The 27,072-nt window shown below is 34.2% G+C and overlaps 1 protein-coding gene across 2 annotated transcripts in view; it reads right to left on the bottom strand.

Annotated features, from left to right (window-relative positions):
• The window catches only part of LOC111515123 (uncharacterized), a 108,310-nt gene that overhangs the window by 57,014 nt on the left and 24,224 nt on the right, over window positions 1-27,072 (bottom strand). For both annotated transcript variants that reach the window (XM_074170246.1, XM_074170245.1), the window contains exons 2-3: window positions 8,718-8,986; window positions 706-945 (exon numbers count right to left, since the gene is read on the bottom strand). In XM_074170246.1, coding sequence (XP_074026347.1) covers window positions 706-945; window positions 8,718-8,918 — 441 coding nt within the window. In that variant the 5' untranslated portion in view covers window positions 8,919-8,986. The remainder of the gene's footprint in view (window positions 1-705; window positions 946-8,717; window positions 8,987-27,072) is intronic.

Here is a 27,072-nt window from a genome sequence, read left to right as displayed (position 1 = left end):
AACGTTAAAATGACAAATTTAGAAAACACTTCTATTGCCTACAACTGTATTGTGTCCACCGATCATCTAATATAATCAATTAGCATTTTAGAAGTAATTATAAAATACTAATAAAATGAAACTGTTGCAACACCATGGAATTATAAAACAACTTTGCTGGTTGGGTATTGGTTACAACTAATGTCAATAGTAGAATGGCGTCGACAGTTATCTCAACAAAAATAACAATCAATAATGTATATAAAATAAACTAATGATATAATGGTTGTTATTTTTATGAGTATATTGTGCGTCGATGAATTGGTACAAGGTATCCCAAAACTCTGACAAAATTTGATATCTCCGATATCTTAACAGTTACAGAAATTAGTTACTATGATGAATTTAAGGCACCAATTAAATCCATGTGTCATTACGTGGTGGCACCATAATGTTATATTATACCAATATTTCAGTTCATTTATCTTTTACTTCATTAATTTTTGTACAACGAAAATTCAAACCTGTCATTTGATGAAAGATCAGAATAATAAATTACCATTATTAGATAGTAAATTCATATATTCTCACAGCTTTCATTATCCAATGAAGGATGATTGTAATAAAAGTTATGATAACTCATTTTTTTCGCCCCAAATGGTACCACACTTTAATTTTTTTTTAAAATGGCTGATATGCTTTACAAAATAGCTTGTTATCACTTACCTTCGTTAGAAAATCATCAACATCCTGGATTTCGTATCCGAATTGTTGATTTTCATCCTTCCACTCGTTTTTAATTTTTGTACTTTTTCTTCTGTGTCTATGTTTCTCTCTGTTTCTTTCAGGTACTAAATTAGGTTCTGACTTTGTTCTTACTGGCGTGTTTTGTGTCTTAATTAATCTACAGCTCGCATCCACATTTGTATTCTTGCTGCTTTGGTTCAGTTTGTTTAAATTATTCAACTGAAATTTAAAAAATTAAGTTAAATGTAAGAATAGTCGAATACATTTGTTTGAATGTGGTTTTCAATGTTGAACGAAAACACTTTGGGGTTGTTGAAGCAGTTTTTCAATTCTCGTCTGTACATTCCTGTATAAAGTTTTTCCCGTGTGTGTTTCCGAGTGTATTTTCCCAGTACGCGTTATGTTTCTTATAGACCCATACACCAATCTGGTTCCATACTAAGTATTCTCGTACCTCCGCAGGTGGTTCAGGGTTTATATAAGAAGTTAAGGATCCGTGTCTGGCACATTAGTCAGCTCTTCAAGTCAACTAAAAGAACAATTCGTTCAGGCCAGTCTCAACTCCCTACACTGTAGGTTAATGGACTAACACCTATCAGAAAACAACTATTCCCCTGGCTAATACTACGAAGGGCGTTGTATTATATCCGACAGGTGTCAGTGCAGGATTCTTCACAGAAGTTATTACTGCATATGCTGTTGGTGATACAACTGCCGCAATAGATTTTCAATTGTTGGAACACACTTGCAGACCTGTTTTTGGCTGTTTGACCACTCGTCAGTGCAAGGTATATGATTTCCGATAATTGCAAATCGAGTTCCTTTAGAGTATCATTCCTCGAACCAAACAGAAGCAGACAATAACAACAGGTTTGTCATCGCCCCATCTGCCTGTGAACGAGGTAACCATCATCTAAAAGAACAAATTTTTCTTTTATATGATTTGATTTATAGCCAGTCTTCAAGTATGCCCACTGACTATATGTGAGAAGTTTTCTTTCCTTATACGAGAAGTTGGGCAAATTTCGGATATGCAGTTGGTTACCTCGTTCACAGGCAGATGAGGCGATGACCAACCTGTTGTTGTCTGCTTCTGCTTAGTTCGAGGAATGATACTCTGGAGGAATTCGATTTTCGATGGGCTTGTTTCATGCTATGGAAAATGATACCAGGTTTGCTTATAGACTGATCGAGTTAGGGGTATATTATACTTTTCAAGCCTAATCGATCCCAAAATCTCTTTATATTTGCAGAAAAAAGAATAATTCGAAAAGCAAGAATTTAAATTGGCCGCGTGTCTGTTGACCAATAAAATTGATCGTGTCTAAAGCGGAGTTGCCAAGTGTATTGGTTTTTAATATCCAGTCATAGATCTGATGAACCAATTTAACAGACGCCATTTTTGTTGTTAACATTGTCAACTCGGTGTGAATACAACTGTTACAATTATATAATTAAAGAACTTTTTTTGTAAAAGGTAGGTCTCCGCGGGTACCTATTTTGCTGCATATTCCGTGTCATTAGTTTACATTCCGAAAAATATTTTTTCAGGTTATTTTTGGATTGATATGTTCTGGAATAATTCTACATTTCACTGTACATATTTTTTCTTTTCTTTTCAGTGACCATACTGTTCCTTAGCCGAGATAAAATAAAAATTAAATCAAAACTTTCCATTCTTCGATAAAAGACAAAGTCTGAAATGAATGTCATATAAATAAAAGGGACCTGCTAAATATATCACCTACCGTTTCAATGTTTCATTCTTCATTTCGATACCAAAGTATTCCAAATTTTTCAAGTAAAATTCATCGATCATTCCAAAATCTATTCTTGGTAAGTTGTCGGGAGTCAGTTTTAACAAAACTAGGCTCAACATTCATTTTGAAATTATTTTAACAAGAATACAAAGTTTGTGGAAACCATTGACATTAGAAAGGGCATATTGTCGCATACACTACAGAGGGCGCTAGCTGACTGGATGACAATATGGCTAATATACCAGTAACGTTGAATTACTTATTTTTTGGTGGGCGGCATGAATGCATAATTGATTTATTTTATTAGGGTTCCTGAGCATTCGAAAACCATTATATAACTTGTACTATATCAGTTATCAAGGCAAATATTATTGTCCATTTTTATGCTTAATTCGTGGATTCGAGCGATCTTATTATTGTATATTTATTTGTTTGTTTGCTTCATTCTTAAAAAAAATTAATGAATAATTACAGAAAATTTTAATTGATCGTTCATTTTCTCAGGAAAATAGAATAACCATATCACAATTTATTAGTTTATTTGGCATTGAAAATGTATGTCACATCGGATCCATTCTGCTTGTTTTTGCAGCATTGAGTTTCAACTTTTTTTTAGCTGACAGCTCGCGTAGAAACAATTCGTTTTTTCATCGAGTTTAGTTTGTGTATGTTTTGAAAGTGTTTTACAGATATATTTGAATATTAATATGGTGCATTCTTGTGCTGAGTTTAATTGTGCGGAAAGGCAAAAGGAAACAGAAATCGCATTGGTTTATAAGTGAGTTATTTCATATAATGAGTTTATGTTCCCAAAGGATAAAATGATGAGAAAAGAAATTGGTGAAAGTATTGAAAAGAAAGGACTACAATCATTCTACTCTTCCAAGACTTAATAGAAATCATTTGAAAAGTGACTATAAATGACAGGGGAACGAAAATATCGAATTTGATGACAGAGTTTTTTATTTCAACTTCAAGTATTCTCCACAGAAAGTATTATCTGGAGTTAATCCTGTTACTGAAAGTATGAAACAAAATTATTTGAATTTAATTTTATCATATGATTGATGGTATTATTACCTCAGAATTTTTTGTTGGATCAGTTCGAGTACAATCAATTCTGTTTATACTTGACCTCATTCAACCTTCATCTCAAGTTTTGGAAGATTCAACAGATTATCCAACCGAGCCTATGACGCTTGAATTCAGTAGCTATATTAGAAAGAGGTATGTATGTAGGAATCGGTTTTTTCTATGATAAATTGCAGTTGTACAGATTGAGGATTGTAGAATAAATTGAATATTTGAAATTATTCTTTAATCCAGTTTGCTATATTTTTTTATTTTCATAACTGTATATTAATTAATAATGCATATAATCATAGTTTAGGTAAATATTTTGTGATCTATCGACTTTGTGTACTGATTTTAGATATAGAACTTATTTGCAAACATGATTTTTCGTGTACATTTTATTCCATGTGGAGAATTTTTCATTAATTGAAACGTTAACGGGTTCATATACACTTCCATAATTAAATTGATAATTATAGGCTTCGTAAATTTTATGATTTGGCAATGTTGATTATTTCTATTGTTCCTATTGGTCAAGCGAACACGAAGCGGGAATAGGGGCGTGATGTCACCACCCTACTACATTCGATTTTTAATAATTAATTACAGGAAAACTACGGTACTTCGACAGATGAAACAAAGTGCACTGTTTTTCAATTTGAAATTTCTATCAAGTGAACTTCAAACTAAAAATCATGAAACAAACCCATTATCGAAAATCATCGACTTTATGCCGGCATTCCTTTGAGAACGCCGACACCTTTAACTATGCACTATACCGGTTACTTCGACTATACACCAGGTGTTTTTGCCGAGCATATTCTTGGGATGAGTGTTCTAGTGTTCATTCTCCACCCTTCGCGTTCTAAGACTTCAACATAGACGACATACAGTTCGACCACATGTTAGATGTTCGTTCTTCCGAAATTTCTGTTTTGTTCGATTCTATGTAGGCCGGTGAGTTTTCCAGTCTGAGTTGGTACACTGTTACTTCCCCAATTATAACAAAATGTGAAAAGGAAGATTCAAGAACAACTTCAATGCAGCTGTTGAGGTAGTTTTCATTGTTTCCGTTATTCCCATACATGCATGTCTTGGCACCCTGCTTTGTTATTAGCCGTAGTTTGTTTCATCTTTGGCCACCAAACCATATATGCATATGTTATCATGGGTTCAAACCTCATGGTATACAGCCAATATATCATATATGGTTTCAGCCCCATGTGCGTTTGAACAGCATCAATGCTACCCCCTCTTTCTTTCCATTTTCTCTAGATGTTGGTTAAATGTGAACCTGGGATCTGTTTAAAAAAAAATAAATAAAAAATCTGTTTAAAATCTGTTTTTCCGTTAACCAGCTGTCGCACCCCTACGAACGACAACCCTCAGAAGTCGAAACTTGTGCGAGCTGAGGATTAACGAGGTCTTACCTTTTAACGTGTGATTCCTAACACGGGATCTAGGTAGGTTTATTTTATTTATATTGATTTTTTCCTTGGTTATTTAGGATGTAGGGAAGTATGAAATCAGCATATTGAATACAAATTAGTTGGAAAAAACTCTTTTAATGGGTATGGACACATTTCTGATAAATGTGAGCTGAAATTATGGCTACTGGTTGTCAAAAAATCATAAGGTATACAGGGTGTTGTTTCAAAACATATCACTCAAATGGTATACATGTTGTCAACAGCGTTGAAGAAAAAAACATGGCTGCTATCTTTAAAAATAATGGTATAGTAATAATGATGAATGAAAATTCAGACAGAAATAAATTGCGGCGGACATTGAGCGGATTATACAAGGTGCGTCAAAATACATCATTTAACCCATTTACTGCCATGGTTGCGATAACGCAACATCAAAAATATAATTTTTTTCTCAATAGACAAAATCGATTTTTTCATTAACTTCCATTGGTATCGAATAGTGAAATATCTAAATATACTGAAATTAATTTTTTTAGTACTGACAAATATTTGAAATTTTGTATGACGATAACCATTCCTTGATAATTTTCCACCAAAAAACTCCATAATAATAAAAAGTCATTATAAAATCACCGATTGACTTTTTTCATCATTTATCAAAATATTCATACGAAATAAACTTCCTAAAATAATACTCATTTGCCGAATGAGAATGAAATTATTGTGGAACATTTTTCAAGTTGTTTGAATATATGGTTGCGAAAACGCAACATTGGTACGAACAGTGTAGTAGTTGTGGAAGTCGTCAATTTTCCTGTCGGAACTTGTAGTTTCATGTCTGGACGATTTCACTGTTCTTCCCTTGCGTAGGTACTAGGTAGGGCCATTTTATTCTCATATGCGCAGTGCTATAGGAATGTTGAGAAGGTTATCGTGCATTAGAATATGGTCATCTTGAGGACTGCAGAGTAATAGTGAGTATTTCTTGTTGCCCAATGTGCGTATTTCGAATATTCATAATTGTTTCAGAGTAGAATGAACAATAACGACTGGAAGAGACCATTGACTCTTCGAGAATTAGAAGCAATTGTTGAGGATCTGGACCTGAACGAGGAAAATGATATTGATATTTGTTATATACCACCCGAGGTCGATGATCTTACGGATGAGGAGAATATCGACGAGGATGTGACAGGTAAACTAGAAAATTTGCCTGTAGATTTAGCAGGAACGTTTGAAATAATGCCTGTGGCTAACGATGGCAAATTTGAAGAAAATAAGCCTCATGAGGCAGCCTTGCCTCCAACAAAAAAAGCGGCAAGGATGGAAGATATAATTTGGTGTAAAACACCTGTCGACTACGAGATTGATGCTACTTCAAATGAGGAAAGGGACGTAAAATCTATGGTTGAGGAACTTCATGGAAAATCAGTACTAGATTTCTTCAAGCAAATGTTTGATGGGGAAGTGATGCAGTTGATAATAAATAATTCCTTCAAATATTCCAGAGATCATAACCGTCCCAATTTTGAGTTAAAACAGTATGACTTAGAGATATTTTTTGGAATATTGATTTTGAGTGGATATCACACTCTTCCACAATTACAACTCTACTGGTCTTCTGATGAAGATAAAGGAGTTCAATTTGTGAAAGATGCAATGTCTCGAAACAGATTTCTTGATATAAAGCGAGATATTCACCTTGCTGACAACAATCAGCTGGATAAGGAAGACAAATTCGCCAAAGTTCGACCACTAGTTGATATTTTGAATGCGAATTACTTGAAATATGGTGTTTTCAGACATCATCTGTCGATTGATGAACAAATGGTACCCTATTTTGATCGTCATTCGGCAAAAATGTTCCTGAAGGGAAAACCGGTACGTTTTGGTTTCAAAATGTGATGCCTAACTTCTAGTGATGGATATTTATACCAATTCATACCTTATGGTGGAAGAAATCCTCAAAAAGTCAGAAAAGAATTTGGTCTTGGTGAAGAGGTTGTTATTGGTCTATTGAAAGTGCTAAAAACTAGATCAGCTTACAAGATTTATTTCGACAACTTTTTCGCAAGTTATAAGCTACTAGTTCACTTGAAAAATGAAGGATATTTTGCAACTGGAACTGTACGCGAGAACAGGATTCTGAAATGCCCATTAGGGAACAATAAAACTGTAGGAAAAAAACTGCGTGGTAATATGGATTCCCGTTACGATCACGTGAATGAAATTGGCATAGTACGTTGGAATGATAATTCCGTGGTAACAGTTGCAACCAATTGTGAATCTGTGCAGCCTCTTGTATCTGTGAAAAGGTACAATCGAAAGGAGAAACGCGAAACTTTGATTCTCCAACCTAACATGATTGCCAGATATAACAAATATATGAGAGGCGTTGATTTACATGATAACGCAATCGCAAACTATCGAATCAATATTTGTGGGAAAAAATGGTGGTTGCCATTGTTTATGAACATGCTAGATTCTTCTGTAGTGAATGCTGGGAAACTTCACCGGCTTGTATATAGTGATAAGCCTATTTCGCAGCTGGATTTCAGGTCCGAACTTGCACGAAGCCTCATGAGTACCAACAAACGTAGGGCACAATCTATCCGAGGACGTGGTTCCACATCATCTCTACCATCTTCTGTCATATAGTAGAAAAATATTCAGATAACTGGAGAAGACGATGCAGGTTATGTAAAAGCACAACGGTTTTCATGTGCAATAAATGTAGAATTCCACTACATTCGAACTATTTCAAGAAATATCATGACTAATATTTTGAAATTTCTCATGCATTTGTTACCAATGTTGCGTTTACGCAACTCAAAAAAATATTGTTTAGTTTATTTTTTTTTGTTCAAACCCCAGAGATGTTTTAGTATATATGAATAAATATGTATATGTCAAAAAATTGGAGATTTTTCTGAAAATATTGGTAGTGGTTTTAAATGGGTTAAGAGAAAAAAACGACTTTAATGTGTACAAGGTGTGTCAAAATACATTATTTGAGAACAAAAACAGGGCAGTTCAACGGGGGCCGTAACGTTTTAACCTGCGATCCAACATGACAGAAGGGCAGCACCATTTATCATCAATGATGATGATAACCAATATATGAATTCACACTTCCGATTCTTAAACATTGAGATAGAAGAAAAGTAATGGTGAATTCAGATTGCTCGATAGGAGCCAAGATATTCCAACGCCATTGTCTGAGAATATTTTTATTGACTTGTGTATGAGTTTGGATTCTTTCAATCTCTCCGTACACAATTCAATAGCATAAATTGTTGATATCTCTGTCCTGGGTCTGCGACTGAAAACACCTGCACCGGAAGTTGAACCAACAACTATCTACTCGTAATATTTCCTTCTCCCGGAGGATCCACTTTCTAAGGCAGTTTGTAGTTAACAGTTGAAGGAATAAATTCATTCCCAGAATACTGTGACTTCCACTGTCAACCAGCAGTCTGTTGCACTCTGCATTGATTTTTGCAATTGTCAATGTGCACAAGTCTACATGCAAGCCATCTAGCCGAGACGATAATCATAAAATAAAATAATAAAGAATCTAGGGAATATAAATATAATGAAAATTTGATTGATATGCTGGACATATCAAACAAATTTACCGTTGATCATGATTCAGAATCAATTTTTTTCAGAATATTTTATTCCACTAAGTAAACATCATACAAATGAAATACTAAAACATACTTACTTGTACATTGTTAATATTTACACTACCCTGCTGGACACACTTCAATTCCTGAATATTGTTCTTTCTCCGAGTTTTATACTGAAATTTAATTGGTTGTTCGGGGTTAGGATTATGTGTAGTTTGACTTTTATGTGGGAAAAGGGGGAAAGGTAACTTTTTGTTGATGACGCCTCCCGCTTGATGGGACGGCCTCTGACCCATATCATTTATGAGTTTCTTGAAGGTGACTTGCCCGGTGAAAACATTGTTTCGTTGAGATCATGTCTTTACTGAAACAAAATAAATAATTATTCGAAATACATTTTCAATAAAGTGTATAAATAACACATAGATTGCATTAGATCGTCTTTTATTTTAAGGGAAATGAATCATTTTTTCCCATCAGAACATGTGCAGAGGGGCGTACAATTCAACGTGCCTCAAATTATGCTTTCAGATGAACGTTGTATGGGAATTGTTGAAATACATTGTTTTTTATGCAACGTAGACAAACATCACATTCGCTAGCTTTCATTTTGAGGCGTCTGTGTCAACGAATAATTTGTTGCGCGTTAGGTTATATGCCCGTCTGCGCAAGAAGTCTAAAAGACTTTTCAGTCTACACATATCAGATTACAAAAATACATATTCAACATTGTGATTCAATATCATGAACCATTATGATTAATTGAAAAAGTTACTGATGGTACTAATTCTGTAATCTCAAACTATTACAATTCTATTGTTGATAACGAATATCTATTATTTATTATAGATCTTTTAAATTATAAATACACTGACCCATTACTTAATGAAAATAATTAACACTATCCATGATAATGATCAAGCAATTTCCACAAATAAAATTTTTATTGCAGACCTGTTTTGCCAACACTGTGGCAAATTATATCAAAATTACTGACCGGAAACGTCGGGAAATATAGATGTTGTGACATATCAACGAATTTGTAATTATAATGACTACGAAAATGTATGAAACAATATACAGGTCCGTATTTAAAAAACATATATTGATGATGGACTTCAATGAACGAAACGTTGCATTGAAAAATGAGTTCATCCAGATTATAAAGCACATGAAATAGAGAAAATAGTTTTTTGTCATTTTTTTGATATTATTGAAACAGGAGGCGGCAGATCAAAAAAATGAAATCTGCCATTTTCAGTTTTTTGCAAATATCTCACAAACCGTTGATGATTTTATATGATTTCAATTTTCAATTACATTGTTCTTTTCGGATATTATTATTGCTAATATATCTTTGTCTGCTTACAATGTAGATATGTTTCAAATAATCATAAAAGTTTTTCTTATTCGAAGTTCATTGTAGAAAACGCTCAGAGCATTGGAAAAAATATGAATAGGTACCTAAAAATGAAAAAAAAAAACTCTCGAAAAACTCTACGATACATAAGGAGACGTGAGAGTTGCTATTATGTTTTATTCATTCAACTCAGTCAACCAATTTCCAGGGCCATAATTTAAAAGGGAATAATCCACACAATTATAATCGAATATTACCGAAACATCCCGAATTATAAAATTTGATTCAATTTCTCAGGATGAAGTGAACGTCTACGTTCCAAAAACTACAACAAAAAATACAGGTCCGTATTTAAAAATTCAAAGATGGGGGGGGCCCAAGTCAGATGATACCCTGTATAAAAGATTCATGGATATATTCTGAGAGCCAACATCATGTGCCCATAGCAAAATTTGGACATATTTCCAATATGTCTGCGAGTAAAGAAGGCAAAAAATAATTTGGGATATTTTGGTTTTTTCTGTATATCTCCATAACCAAAAGAGCTATATTCGATTTCTTTACATCATTGAATAGGTCTCTAAAATACACAACTTTGCCATACTTTAACCGACACTCTATCTCTTATCGTTTACGAGATCCCTATGTACAGAAACGAATTTGAATAGCCCTATGTATACAGGGGTGCACAAAAGTCCGGAATAAAATTAATATCTTTTCAACCAATATTTTATAAAAGAAAACGCTGAAACACGTCAATTGATTTAACGTTGTACGCATTTTTTTGCAATAAAATGAAATATTTTCTCCAACCCCTTAGCTGCAACCCTCCCCAACTTTTTTTTTCAAATGCAAACCTATCTCGTGTATGGACTCATTGAAAAGCTCGTAAAAATGGAATCTGACCATACCCTTTATTTTTTTTGTATTCATGCGGTTACCACGGAGTGAGAAAAAACTCTTTTAAAACCAAAAAAGTTAGAAATACCTACTTAGTGCTATCTACGGGTGAATTAACGTTGCAATAAACAAATAAGTGGTGATGTATATATTGCTCAACAATTTCTAAGGATCACCAATACCTACTTTCTAAAAGTTTACAAATTTTAAGAACTGACCAACCGGGCCAGGCACCACAACAAATTTTATTGATTTATGTGTAAAACATTCTGTGGATTTTATTTCTTCATCAAAAACTTACACATAAAATTAGTTCCATCCCAAGCAATTGTTGGCCAGTGTACCTCAAAAAGAGAAAAAGCTTGCATTTTTTGTACCAAAATGAATGCCCTGATAAGAACTATTGTTTCGACTCAGTTTTAAAATTGTGGCATTTCTGGGTAAAATTGAAAATATGTATGTTTAGTTCATTAATTGGGTACTTTGAAAGTGTTCTTTTTTAATTTGCTAAACAAAAATGGTATTGTCAGAGAAGCGGCGTATCGAAGTCTTGATATTGTTGGGATGTGGGGATATAATGCGGAGTCAAAGTGAGGCGTGTACTTTATTTAATGCAAAATATCCGGAAAATCACATTTTCCAGGCTACTGTGAGTAAGATCTTACACATATTCGAAGAACATGGTAAAGTAAAGGACTTGCCCAGAAGTGGCCGGCCACAAGTTTTAGACGGATATCAAAAATTGGACATTGCCGTATCTCTGCAGGAAGATCCACATTTGTCAACGGTTTCATTAGCCCAAAACAATCCTGCGTCTAGACGTACGATTGGGAGGTTTTTGAAAACAGAAAAATACCACCCATATAAGGTATTCGTTTACATTTAAAGTCGTTTATCATATGGTTCCCAAAGAAATAACTGACGGTACGGTGATTCCTACAAAACGCTAAGTTTTGCAGTTGGTTATGTCGATTTTTGATCCCTTAGGCTTTCTCACAGTCTTGTCTATTAAGGAAAAAATTATTCTACAGGCAATCTGGCGAAGTGACATCGGATGGGACGATAAGATTCCAAAAAAAATCTTCCATAGATGATTAGAATGATTGAAACGGTGGGGAGTTCTTTTCACTTGTATGACAATTCGTGCAATTCACTTGGAAATCGCACACTTCCCCACTGCTGATGGTACAATAATGGCCAGAAGAAGGATGATATCACCCCGGGGTCCCATCAGACGCCTTTATTCACATAATGGCACAAATTTCAAGGGAGCGAATGAAGACCTTTTAAAATTGTACCATGAACTTGACCATCAGGAGCTAACTCGAAGAATGACAGAGATAGAGATAGAATGGCACTTCATTCCACCTGGTAGTCCACATATGGGTGGATGCTGGGAAAGGTTAATAGGTTCGGTCAAGAAAATTTTGGGGGTTACTTTAAAGGAAGAATCTCCTAAAGATGAAATTTTATTGACATTGTTCGCGGAAGCTGAGTATGCAGTTAATAGTAGACCAATAACTTATGTTTCAACCGATCCTTCCGATCCTCAGTGTTTAACGCCAAATCATCTTCTGATTGGTTCACCCTTAGAAAATCTATTTCCAACAAAATTCGAAGAACAAAACCTAAGAAAACAGTGGAAGAAGTTTCAAAGGCAGGCAGAGATATTTTGATCAAGATGGATCAAGGAATATTTACCGACTTTATCGAAGCCTACAAAATGGATCAAGAATGATGAACCTGTTGCGGTTGGGGATGTAGTCGTTATTGCAGATGGTCACCTTCCGAGAAATACTTGGCCACTAGGTAGAATCACGGCAGTATTTCCAGGAAAGGACAATGTTACGAGAGTAGTCGAGGTATAAAACATCTACAGGGGTCTTCAAACGTCCTGTAACCAAAATCTGTAGGGTGGATGTTGAATTTGGTGAAAATTCTTAAGAACTTTCACGGTGGGGAGAATGTTACAGATTTTGTTTATTTGTTCATCATTCAGTATACATTTTTTGTTTCATTTAATTAGCTATGAATGAGATATGTTTATAAAAAAAAGTTGTTGTTGATTGTCAAAAAAGGTCAATAGACGTCAAAAAGTATAATTTGTTATTTTCTCGAAAAATAAAGTTTCTAAGGAAATTACAGGCGTTCTGCGACATTCACACTAGAGCAAGAAAAGGAAATTGCAACACAGGTTTTGCTTTTATCAAAACATGGGGTGTCACAAATCAAACTAAGGCACTTGGTATATGAATACGCTAAAAGGAATAAAATTGGCCATAGGTTCAATAGAGTTAGAAAACTTGCTGTTGCCGACTGGATGTATGGTTTTCTTAGAAGAAACCCGAATTTGAGTTTCAGAAAACCAGAAGCAACGAGTTCAAACAGAGTTAAAGCTTTAAATAGAGTTGACGCTGACCGATTTTTCTCAAACCTTGAATCTCTAATGAAACGTTATAAAGTTCTCCCTGCGCGGATTTTCAATATCGATGAGACAGGGAATACAAAGTCATCCAATATACTTGCCCAAAAACGCTAAAAACAGGTTGGTGTTGTAACCAGTTGGAAGCGCGGTAAAAATCATACCGTGTGCTGTGCAATTAGCGCATCTAGAGCATTCACCCCGCCAATATCAATATATCCAAGACAACGCATGAAACCCTTACTGGAACGTGAAAGTCCCCCTGGTTCTATTTATAGATATAGCAAGTCAGGCTAGATGACCAAAGAATTGTTTTTAGAATGGCTCAAACATTTTAAGAGAACAGTTCATGCGTCCAAAAAAGATCTAGTTCTTCTTGTACTGGACAAACATTGCAGCTATACTTCCCTCAATAGCAAACAGTTTTGCAAACCAAATGGAATTCATATTCTCCCATTACCACCTTACACTACGAACAGGATGCAGCCGCTGGACGTAACGGTCCAGCGTAACCAGCTTCCAGGTCACGGGAAAGTAGTTGACATTCATAACCCTGTGAGGGAAACCTTATTAACACGCAACGGGGTTTTCCCCAGTGCGATTCCTCCTCCAATTTTCTCATCATATATCTTGGATTCGAACATTACCACTTTTACGCCGCTCGCACTTCCGTCCAAGCGAGCCACGAGGATGGTTTCAGCCCTCTCAGGTACGCACACGCCTTCAGCCAACAAGACCCTGGTGATCTCTTCGCTTCTTCTATGAAGCACCAGCTCTTCTGTGTCGACACGTAGGACGCCATCTTTGGAGTTCATTATGTTCATTCCAATAATCGCATCGTCCTCGATGTCCGCTACCAATGCACGATAGGTAGTTCAATTTAGTGCTGCCCAACACCAATTCGATTGGTAGTTCTCCAAGTACAGTGACTGGCTCCCCTGTTACGGTGCGTAGCTTCCAACTCGACGGTTCAATTCTTGCCAGTGTTTTGGCAAAGGTTGCCTAATGGTTCTCGTCGCGTTGGCGAGAGAATGGCGTTTTTTACGGGGGCTTGCTGGATACAGGCCGACGATTGCCCCTTCTCATCGACCCCCTCTGGTTTTCCTGATTTGCTGTTGATTCTTTGAATGGACATTTGCTACGCACATGCCGAATTTTCCCACAGTTCCAGCATCTTATTTGTTTTCTCTCGGGAATTTCTTTTCGAATTTTCCAGAAGCTTGTCTTCCAAACTCTTTGAGTTTTCCAAAAGCTCCTCTTAAAGGCTTACCGAATTTTGTTGAAGTCCATCCAGTTTGCTCACTATTGAACTGAAATCACTACCAGAAACTTCGAATAAATATGTTTCGGGATCTTTTCCTGATTCCGTCAAGTTATCCCACAGTCTCTTCTGAAGTACTGATTTCTTTTCAGAACAATTAGGCTCTCTCTTCTCCAATTCTTGCTTTTTTTTAGGTGACTTCCAAATCCAATAGGCGCACTTTCCTCGAACACATTTTGTCTCTCATTGTCTATTTTCCACACAACTGTATATGTCCATTTGTTTTAATCGAGTCCAAAACGCTTATTTACTTTCACAAGTCAATTTTTCGGGAGAAAGGTCTATCACTTTATGTTTTCGTAGTCCGGTACTGTCCACTTCACGAAATACAACGAATCACCAGTCTCTCTGCGCATACAAATAAGTTTCATAGTCAATTTCACCGTAATACAAAGATTTTTCACCAAACGCTAACAGATTTATTTTAAAAATCCACTTCTGATCACCAGTTGTAACAAATTAAAGAATTAACTGTCTTAAACAAAGTTATTTCTAACAATATTTCACTATCACAAACTAATTTATATTCAACACTCAACAACTAACTCTTAATTTATTTCCACTATTTGAATTCCTTGTTTACCTGCTCGATTCACTTTCTGAATTCAAACTCCCCTCGCTGGACAAGCAGCTGGCCTTTTATATCGGTAAAGGTCCATCGTAGAATTCTGTAGTCTGTTCGGTACTCGCCTAGACTTTTCGCGGCGGTTTCAGACTGCATTCTTTGGAGGTGAGTCATGTATTTATTCGATGAATTGGCTGGCGTATGGGTCAGCGGCTGCTTCAGATTCGTTACAATATGTATAAGAAAATAAATATTTCGAAATGAAACCCGGAAATTTTCATCTCTTTCAACTACCTACGCAGTGGGTTCTAATAGATGTCTGCTGAAAAACTAATACTTCGCGGACGTTGGATATTGAATTGTATCCGACAGACATTTATGTTAGATACACCACAGAGGTGAGAGAAAAGCGTGTTTAATAAAAATGTGTGAAAATCTAAAGCTTCCATGAAAATCGATTAGATCAGTTTTTTTAAATTAAGGGGGTCATATTTTTAGGAGTGATTAATTTTTGGGAAAGTTTTTGGCTTTCTACTACTCCATCTTGATACAAAAAAAGGATAAGGGAATCTTCCAAAGGAAGGAAGGAAGTAATCAATTTGAAAATAAGTAACTCTATACATGGATGTGTAGATCATGCAAAGAAGTAACTTTCAGACACAAACTGAAAGAAAGTCACCCTGAAACAGCTACTTTCATAAAAACATTGAATTGCACGAAAGAAAAAAATTCTTTCGAAACAAATACTTCTATATGAATACTGAATTATACAGAAGATACTTTTCTCTGCTCAGTTTGTATTTCAAACATTCGTTATGGAATAAAAATCAGATAATATTCACATGAGTTCTACTTCAAATGAACGGTAACAAATTGCACTTAGATGGAACACTGTCATCCTTACTGGTATAGATGGATGTTTCGCCTTAAGACACTTGCCCCAAGGCTCTTCAGTACCAAATTGGATAACATTATAGAAAATACACACAGTTCATTCATGAATTACGATTTTTAATGTCACGGAATGAGCTTGATCCGCTTATGTCATCGATAACATCGTAATGACATTCATTCACCTATTTGATTTAATCCAGGCAAGAGGAATCTTATTTGAATTGAAGGGGTCATATTTTAAGGAGTGATTGATTTTTGGGAAAGAAAGTTTTTGGCTTTCTTCTACTCCATCTTGATACAAAAAAAAGGATGAGGGAATCTTCCAAAGAAAGGAAGGAAGTAATCAATTTGGAAATAAGTAACTCTATACATGGATGTGTAGATCATGCAAAGAAGTAACTTCCTTCCTTTCTCTGGAAGATTCCCTTATCCTTTTTTGTATCAAGATAGAGTAGTAGAAAGCCAAAAATTTTCTTTCCCAAAAATCAGTTTTTTCTATAATAACATTATTTTCCATTTTCTCAGTGAATTCGAATTCTGAAATTGAAAAAAATGAAGTTGATAGAGGATTTTTTTTACTAATTAGGTTCGTTGAGTATTAGTTTTCTAAAGAAAATCGTACTGAATAATTATGTATTTCTGGTTAACTATATTTATAGCTTGTGGGACGATTTGTTTGTGAATCAAAGTTATTGCCTTGAAAATAATAAAAAAAACTGTTGATTATCATTGTTAAAAATGTTGGAAAGTTCTCTGATAGCCTTTTGAGAGTTTCTGTGGCCAAATACAAACAGATTTTGAATATCTTTGCGAAAAAACACTTTGCAGCCAAAAATGAAATTTACAAATTCTATGACATTCCTTTATTTCTGATATAGAGTCACTCGCCATTTCGAGGTCCCCAAATAGAGATTCGAAGTTGAATAGCTCTGAAAAAAAAAATAATTGAAATGAAGTATATGCTGGATATTTTTTGTCATTTCAATAAAGACTATTATTTTGATAAGTATTATTTGAGAACTGCGACCATTTCATTTCAAAGGATCATTATTATACATAATTGAACGGTATACATCATTACCTTGGATTTATCGAATACCGTGAATGTAAAAACAATTCTTGATGATAGCCCCAGGAACAGGAAGAGATATCATATATGCATTAGCATAACTATTCGAAACAAAGTGTAATCTCGTTTGGAGCTGATAATTTGTAGAGGCAGGCGATAATATATTCACACATTGCTTTACAAATACGTTGTTATTACCATTTCAATATGATGTTAATCTGACGGTAAATGGTCAGCTGAGGACAAATGCTTTGAATAAAGGAAAACTCAGTATGGTAATTGCTACATAAAGCCTAATAAGACAATAATGTGTTTCTATCTATATTTTATGGAAAAGAAAAACCATTTATATATCTCAATGAGTTTATCCGGAAATGATTGGTTGCGAAACAATGGAAGATACACATCGGGCGATGTTATTACCTAACATATAGAAGGCATACCTGTGATGTCTCATTAATAAGCCTTCTGGCTTATTGACTGACAAATTGACTATGACAAATTCCCTCACGGTCTCGGTAGACAAAAACAAATATACTGTTTCTTTGAAATTATACTCAATATACTGCCAGCCTAATTATTAAACCATCTTCCTCCAAAACTCGAAGCTGAGGTACAAAATTTGTCAATTGTAGTAACTGAGTCGATCAATGAAAACAAAACAAGGCCGATTTCTTATGTTTGGTCTTTAGAAAAAATTGCTCGCACCCGTCGATTTTTCTCTCGAAATAGAAATCTTCCAATTATGTATTGAACTTTGTCACTTCCACCTCTTCGGCGGGGTGAAATCCGACCCTTGAATCCTGAATAAGTTTAGTGGCTTTCTTTCAACACTCTGTACATTAGAAGAGAAAGTTTTAACAAAATATGTCTAAAACAAAGGTTACAAGTTTCTCAACTTTTAAATTGGAGCCTTTTGTAGTCGGTACATTGTTCATCAATAATTGTTTTGCTGAGAACTTGAAATTCGTTGCTTGTAAAAAAGCATATTATGAGACAAGCATTGGAATAAATCATTGAGGCGTGGAAAAGAAGAAAGATTGATGACACACGCTGCACGTGGATAAACTTCATGCTCATATTCTGTCCATTTAAGCAAAAAAGTGCTCCAAAACACTATCATGCATAGTGCACGTGATCTCCCAGACAAAGCTTCTTGTACAGAGTCGCACTAAGGAACAGCTGAAATGTTTTTTGATGATATGCGGCTGTGTATAGAACATTTTTTTAGGTGGAGTGTAGGAAGGGGAATTAGCAATTTTAAAAAAGTTTCAACTTTGAAATACCGTATATATACACACAACATGCGTTAAAACGTAACTCACCACTATGACCCTGTAGCGATATACCCGAATGAATTCTGTCAAGCGATTGCACTCAAATCTAATTGGCTAGCGTAAGGAGGCTTGTTTATTTTATCCAATACATGCCAATGTGCGTGGTGATCATACTTCGATCACGTATCTATTATATCATTGTTTGGGTTACTTTGTTAGTTGGATGGATAGAGTTTACAGAAAGATTGGTACGATATATACCTGCCCATCATTAGAGAAACAGTATTGGCATAAAAGACAACGGGTTGTCGTCAAGGTTTCTTTTTGTCCGTTTAAATTTGTTTCAAAACTGTTTCTCCATTCAGCTGTCGCACCCTCACGAGCGACAACTCTCAGAAGTAGAAACTTGTGCAAGCTAAGAATTGTATTTTAATGATTTCACAACACATGAAATATTGCAATTTTTATTCACAAAAAAGCATTCAGCGTTTCGTCAGTAACTCAAAAAAATGTCAATACTTGAGAATTTAAAGAAAAATCTGACAGAGGAGGTAATTTACAATATAAAAGTCCTAATTCCCGGAACTTCACCTCTATTATTTATGATTTTGATCTAATGCCGAAAATAGGACACCGCGCATCCATTATGGTATAGCCGTATGGCCGCTTATGACAAAATACCACAAAAAATATTTTTTAAATGGTATTTTAGAATAAATTTTGAAATTTGAATGAAATATGCGGTTACCTGAACTTTTCGAAGAATAAAATCTCATTAGAAAAAAGTTCATCATGATTTTTCAAAAGTTATACAATTGTTAAATTTTCAAGATTTTTTCAAGATTTATTTCAATAAATATATATATATATATATATATATATATATATATATATATATATATATATATATATATATATATATATATATATATATACAGTGTGTAACAACTATATATATATATATATATATATATATATATATATATATATATATATATATATATATATATATATATACAGTGTGTAACAACTAAAACTTAACAGAGCCGTTTTTGAGTATAAAAAGTATGATTTTTAAAAAAGCTCGGACACGTCGATTTCTAATTAAAGGGGGACACCTTTCAGACTAATCAGATTTTTTGTAGTACGCACCCCCTCGGAGGGGTGCGTCCGACGACCCTTATTTAGATATGGAAAGTAGGTCGAGTGGCACCTTGTTTTAAAGGTCTTTCGAATACCTTTACATCTCTGTTAAAAGAAAATTTTTGTAACGATTAGTTTTCGGGATAATTTGAAGATTTAAAGGTATTCTTATTGAGTTCAACTTTTTTTAAAATGAATCAAATTGTTTTTAAGGAACAATTTACGTTCAGAACTTTCATAAAAAAAATTAATTTTTGCTTTTTATGACAACCTGCTAATACGTGTCCATTTGATTTCGTAAAAAAGTAAGAATTATTTGTTTATTACGAGGAGATTTTTTCGGGGATTGGGGTTGGGGGGAAGGTTGCCTTTTGACGTGGATATTTTATGCTTCTGATGAAAAAGTGAATCATACTAAAAATTTACCTACACAACGAATACAACCTACTGATTTCCTTGAATGCTGATGACACAGAAAAGTTTAAAAAACTGTTTTAGGGTTAATAAATCCCAATAATTGTTTTTAAAGCACACACACACACAAAAAGTAACACCTAATAAGGGTAACTCACATAGGAAATTTAGAGTAAATGTTCAAAATGTGCGCCATTCTGCTCCATGCAACAATAAAGATTTTGTTCAAATTTTGCTCTTACATTATTCAACATCTCAGGAGTTATAGCTCGGCATTCATCAATAATTCTACGACGTAATTCATCCAAATTGGCTGGCTGTGTAGCATAAACTTTAGACTTCAAATATCCCCACAAAAAGTAGTCCAATGGTGTTAAATCTGGTGATCGTGCTGGCCATTCAATTGGACCTCTTCTGCCAACCCATTGTCCTTGAAAATGATTATTCAAAAAATTTCGAACCTGCTGGGCATAATGGGGTGGTGCACCGTTTTGATGAAAATGGCTAAATTCATCTTGACATCTTGGATCCTGTTCAATTATTTCAACTATACGAGGTTGTATTGCCTCTTCAAGAAGTTGTAAATAAGAATCACCGGTTAAATTTCCATCAATGAAAAATGGACCTTTAATATGATTGCCTAATATTCCGGCCCAGACATTCAACTTTTGGGGATGTTGGGTATGTATTTCTGCGTATCGTCTTGGGTTTTCATCCAACCAATAACGGCAATTGTGACGGTTCACGCATACAAGTTACCGAGTGGTCTGTCTAATGTATTATTAACATGGCAATTTTAACTTCAAATTATCTCGAAAACTAATCGTTACAAAAATTTTCTTCTACCAGAGTTGTGAAGGTATTCGAAAGACCTTTAAAACAAGGTGCCACTCGACCTACTTTCCCTATCTAAATAAGGGTCGTCGGACGCACCCCTCCGAGGGGGTGCGTACTACAAAAAATCTGATTAGTCTGAAAGGTGCCCCCCTTTAATTAAAAATCGACGTGATCGAGCTTTTTTTAAAAAACTTACTTTTAATATTCAAAAACGACTCTGTTAAGTTTTCGTTGTTACACACTGTATTTTTTCAAAGAAAGGAAAGAAGTGACCAATTTCAAAAAAGTAACTCTATACAAAGATGTGTAGATCATGCAAAGAAGTAACTTTCAGACACAAACTGAAAGGAATGCTTCCTCGAAACACCTACTTTCATATAAACATTGAATTACACGAAAGAAGAATACTTTCGAAAGTAATACTTTTATATGAACATTGAATTATATAAAAAAAACGTTTTCCTATTCAGTTTGTACTTCAAACATTGGTCATGAAATTGAATAAGATATCATTCACAGGAAAAATACTTTCGAAACAAATACTATTATATGAACACTGAACTATGCAAAGAACACTTTTCTCCATTCAGTTCGTATTCCAAACATTCGTTATGGAATTGAATCAGATATCACTCACAGGATTGCTCCACAATATAGTAAGTGAAGGAGGTGAAATTCCACTTACATAAACACTGTTATCTCTTAAACACTTGTCTTATTGGCCAAAACCATTCTCTCCCAAAAATGTATCTCCCCTAAAAATACACCTTTTTCAATATAAATGAAATGAAATAATGAAACTCACTTTGGCGTATTTTCAAATCAAGGTGAATTGATTGGTTGATTGAATGATTGGTTGGTTAAAATGAATATTACTGGAGTTTTTTCCCCACATCAAATCGTTATTTTTACACCTCGACACGTGTTTCGATCACCAAGTGATCATCTTCAAGAGGAAGATAAAACTGATAAAACTGAAAAAAAAAGATAAAACAGTTTTATCTTCCTCTTGAAGACGATCACTTGGTGATCGAAACACGTGTCGAGGTGTTAAAAATAACGATTTGGTGTTGGGAAAAAACTCTAGTAATATTCATTACTACACCAAAGGTTCCAAACAGTACATCACAAGATTGGTTGGTTGATTTCGAATAGGAGAGAGTGTACATTTTTCATTTTGATTTTATGGAATGAATGTATAAATTTTACTGAGATTGTTGAGGTATGACTTTCTGTTTATGACTTGGTCTTCGATATTTATGTCAGTCATTCCTAAATAAAATATTTTTCAAGAGAGTTTTCAGTATGTAGAATATTGGTATTATTATAATCCATATTATGGTCATACCGAATAAAGTGTTCTCTCAAGACACATACAATACAATATTAATCCTTCAATTATGTGCCTTGGTAGAATACGTTATTCAGTAAGACCATAAAATGGATTATAATACCACGCAGATTTTACATACTGAGAAGAATTCTTCGAAAATATTATTTTCAGAAATGGTTGGCGTATTTAAAAACACTCTAACGTGAGATTTCCACTCGACAGTTTACAAAACCTCGACACGTACTTCGCTATAAAATAGCATCTCCAGGCGTTTCAGGCGTGAGTATTGTGAAGTTTTTATAATTCAAATTCAATTTCAAATTCAAAATATAACTCATTTTTCAGTCTTTCTGGATATTCATAGCAATTATACCTTATTTTAATATCTCAACATTGAATACAATTTTCAGATCTTATCGAAAAGTACCAAAAAAATCACAATAACTTGATTTCATACAAACTATATCTAGAAGATATTCGAATGTATGAGTATTCCAAAACAATCATCTGGCGTATTTGTTTGTTTATCTTTATAAAGATCTTGTATCGTGTTCCATATAACAATGTAAAAAATCAAACCAAATTATACACGATATTATCTTACTAATTAATATTCATCATTGTACAAGTGAATATAAACGTTCCAAGAATCGTAATTTACCTTTCTTATTGTCCGAGAAGGAAAGTAGTGTTTATCAACTCACCAATGTGCTAGAACAATAATTATAAACATACAAAGAGATGAACTTATTCTGAGATGTTTATGCATTAAACACAATAATGTTCAAATTTGTGCAAGAATTTGAAGCAACAATAATTTATCATTCTCTCACTATGTGAACGTGGAAATGTTCATGTAAGAGTTTGTAGTCTATAGATATCAATGAGACTCAGGATTCATTGTGTTAATGATAATTTGAATGTTCTCTATATTGTTGTAAATTCATTATTGTATTGGTGATGACATTTTTGAAGGTTCTATGATTGGAACGGTATTGTCAAAAGAAATATTTGAGCAGATTTGGATTGAATGCTTTATTCCAAAATCTTCAATTTTGCCAAAAGTTGTTTCGAATTTGCATTATTTTGGAATGTAGGAATCACTTTGTTTGAGATGGTTGAAGACACTAGAATGGCTAACCAGCATCTGGTTTTTGAATTGTGACTGGACAAAAGTGACTAAATAATCTCAACAGGAGACTGGATAGAAGATGATCTGAGGATGTTGTTCAAATCAGAAAACCAATTTCAGATAACGCCCTTTCACATACACATAAAAATAAGTCCAGTTTTATGCAAGAAACATGGTTAATTATGATTCAAATAGATCTTTGTTTGAAGGTGATTGACAATGTTTCGTGGTGTATTTCTTTAGTTCGGACTTCCATTGTCTAATATGATATAAATTGATTTGATATCCTTGAAAGAATTATATTGAGCGAGAAAACTGAAATTACAATGAAATAAAATACAAGCAACAACCGAAAAATCAAAAAATTGACCTATTAAGACTAGATGAAAATTAAAAATTTATTAACAAGAAATGAAAATTAAAAAAATAAAATATTTCAAACCAAGTGCACAAATAAATCTATTGAAAACACTTTCACAATACCAGAACAAAAATTACGGTCTCTCGACGCGCGTTTCGCTAACCAAGTATGCGTCCTTAGGAGATCATTATGGTTGAAGTATTTTTCACAAAGAATAATATTTTATTTATCGGTAACTTGTCGTATACTTAATAATTTTGCATATCAAAAAAATTGTTAAGAAATAATACAATACTTATCTTAACGTTTCGGAGGCCAAAATCTGCCTTCGTCTTCAGAAATGGACAAAAAAATTCTAATACATTGGCAGTTATTTCTTTTTGAATATTTATTTCTTTACTTCTTCGACAGATGTCGAAGGAATAACTGCCAATTTTTTTGTCCATTTCTGAAGAAGGAGGCAGATTTTGGCCTCCGAAACGTTAAGATAAGTATTGTATTATTTCTTAACAATTTTTTGATAAGCAAAATTGTTAAATACGACAAGTTACTGATAAATAGAAGATTTTTCTTTGTGAAAAATACTTCGATTTTTACGCAGTAACTTATCGGGATAAACTAAAAAGTTTGCCCTTCTACAATTGTATAAAGTTCTCAATTATAATTTTTATATTTTTCAGATTGTGGAAGGTACCAAATACCCAAAAAAAAGTCGATAAAAACCTATAATGTGTTATGTATTTCCTCCATGCTAGTGATTATCTCTAATATTTATCTGTTTACAATTATTACGTATATTACCAAACAAAGGGCTGTTCGAAATAGGATCTTCGGCCGAAATGTTATTACCTGTAACATTGCGTTGGACTGCTGCTACCTTAGCATCTTTTAGCATGGGATTCCACATCCAGTTAAGCGTTATCGCCTCCTCTTTTCCATATGTTTATGGATTTCTATGACTTCCCGTACAAGCCGACTGTGGTATCCATGATCGTGTGCAACTAGTTTCACATCTTCAATCTAGTTAGGGCTAAATAAGCGCTTCATTACTTCAAATAACTGTGGCAAATTTCAACCGATATTAAGCAGCTCAGGACATAATATGTTTATTAGAACTTTTTTAAACGGCCTCACGAATCACCCCCTGTAGTTTCGTACCTTACTTAGACCCTGTATATATGAAGAAATATATGCTAAACATTGATTGATCTGTTTTTGATACACAGTTTGAGTTGTGAGTGGGCTTTTTTGTGAGATCCCTGTTATAGGGGTCCCACTGATGGCAACAAAGTAGGTTGTTTTCCCTAAAATTTTCATTATCAGAGACATAATTCACCTATACCAAACTATTAAATTTTTCAAAACATACACTTCTGTAAGTAAACTAATCGCGTTTTTCCTTATGTAGTTCAATAGAAATCATCAAACTCAGCTTATAGTCCGGTCAAATTAGACTAAAAAATAAGAGTGAAGGTACATAAATTTACAACAAGCTGCAAATGCGTGTAATTGTTCAAAACATATTTCAAAATGAGATTTTGAAATTCAGAATGATTGCGATGCCTGGAAAAAAATTTATTCGAGGTCAAAAGTCTAAAATCTCGAAAAAAATTGGTTTTTCGCGATTTTCAGGAAAACAATAGGTTTTATCATAAGATAACCTCAGATAAAAATTGTAGATCATAAAATTCTCTATAAAAAATGTATCGATACTTTTTTTCTTAGAGCCACCATTTCTGAGATACGACGAGTCAAAAGTTGAAAAAGTTGTAATCCTCATTATATGTATAAGTATGCCACCTATATACATCTCTGAAGTTGTAATTTAAGTGAAAATATTTTTCTATTGGTATACATAATTATTTGTGTGCGTGGCTAGGGTCGTATACCTGCTTTGTGTCAGAATGTCCAATAAATAAAATACCGTTAGTCTTGAGCATCACGATGTAGTGAAAACACGTGTTTAACCTAACCTATTTCGTGCTGTTTTGAGTTTTGTAATAAAAATGTCGGAATATTGTTTTATTTGCGAAAAACTTTTAACTGAAGGTAACTGTTGAACGTGGTATAAAGACATTAATCAATGCAAGTATCGAAAGAGTAGATGACTTTTCAGAATATCTGAAAAGTCAGAAATCTGTGACAATACATGAAGATTATCGTAGAAATTATACTCCGAAGACAACGCGACGAACAAGAAGCCAGTACATCAACAGTAGAAGTGATGCTAAGCTGAGCCACGAATGCATTGTTGAGAGACAAGCTTGAGTAAGGAAAAGCGATGACGATCAGTGATGTTCGAATGAACCACGTATTGATGGACACTGCTGTTCTAAAAGAACAAACTTCCATAAGGAGAGGCAATGACATCTAAACTATATCCATCCAAATGTGTGTGATAATCAAAGCATGATCACCACGCACATTTGCATCTATTGAGTAAAATAAAAAAGCCTCCCTATGCTGGTCAATCAGATTCAACTGCAATCGGATTGCGGAATTTTTAATTGAAGATGCCATCGCCTTTATTCTCTCAGGTTTGTTCGTTAAGTACAGTTGATTGCAGCAATATATTCGTAGTTCAGCCTAGTACCACTAATAAGACCTTGGCGGATTGAAACAGCCGACGCTGTTTTGTGATGAGTTTTGTGATGGCTTCAGAGAAGGTTGCACAACTGAACATGCTATTTGTGCATTATCAAAAAAAATATATGAAGCAATAGATAATCGAATACCAGCACTTTGTATCTTCATAGACCTCTCTAAAGCATTTGATACTGTTTCACATGACATTCTATTGAAAAAACTGAACGCTTATGGAATAAGAGGTAGAGTTCATGATTTGTTGAAGAGTTATTTGACTGATCGACAACAACAAGTATCTTTGAATAACAGTGTCAGTCAAATGAGAGCAATAATATTTGGGAGGGCTATATACAGCACCCAGTTGCCTGGGAGCTGCTTCAACGATCTATACCAAAGGAATGAAAAAGGCAATATGGGAGTTGTGGAGGGAATTTTTTTGAGAATATTTTCATACGAGATTTGTTCGTAGATATTGTACGAATAAAGCAAGAGGAAGAGGAATCAAACAAAATGCATGACAGTGATAGGATTTATGTTTGTGTTTGAAAAATTATGGGGATAAAAGCGCTCGTCAAGAAAGTCCATAATGCATTGCTTTTTATTCACCTTCTCTCAATTAGGAATACTTGTTAATGAAATTACAATTTTTGGATCTGGAAGCGTAGATCCCTATAATAGTCCAGTCATTATAGTAAGTTCACCTCGGAATTCGAGATACCCAGCTGTAAGTCTGTAAATATTTGTATATTGACACCCTAAAAGTTGTCTCAAAACCTACATATGGTAGGGTGTAAGCAACTATTAAATTTAAAGGTCAAAGGTCACAAAAATCGGTT

This window comes from Leptinotarsa decemlineata, unplaced genomic scaffold (assembly GCF_025532065.1).
Source record: "Leptinotarsa decemlineata unplaced genomic scaffold, Ldec_3_MD MMD2_P_RNA_scaffold_7, whole genome shotgun sequence".
NCBI lineage: Eukaryota > Metazoa > Arthropoda > Insecta > Coleoptera > Chrysomelidae > Leptinotarsa > Leptinotarsa decemlineata.
Note: the sequence above shows the minus strand (reverse complement) of the source record. Positions and strands in the feature narration are given on the sequence as shown.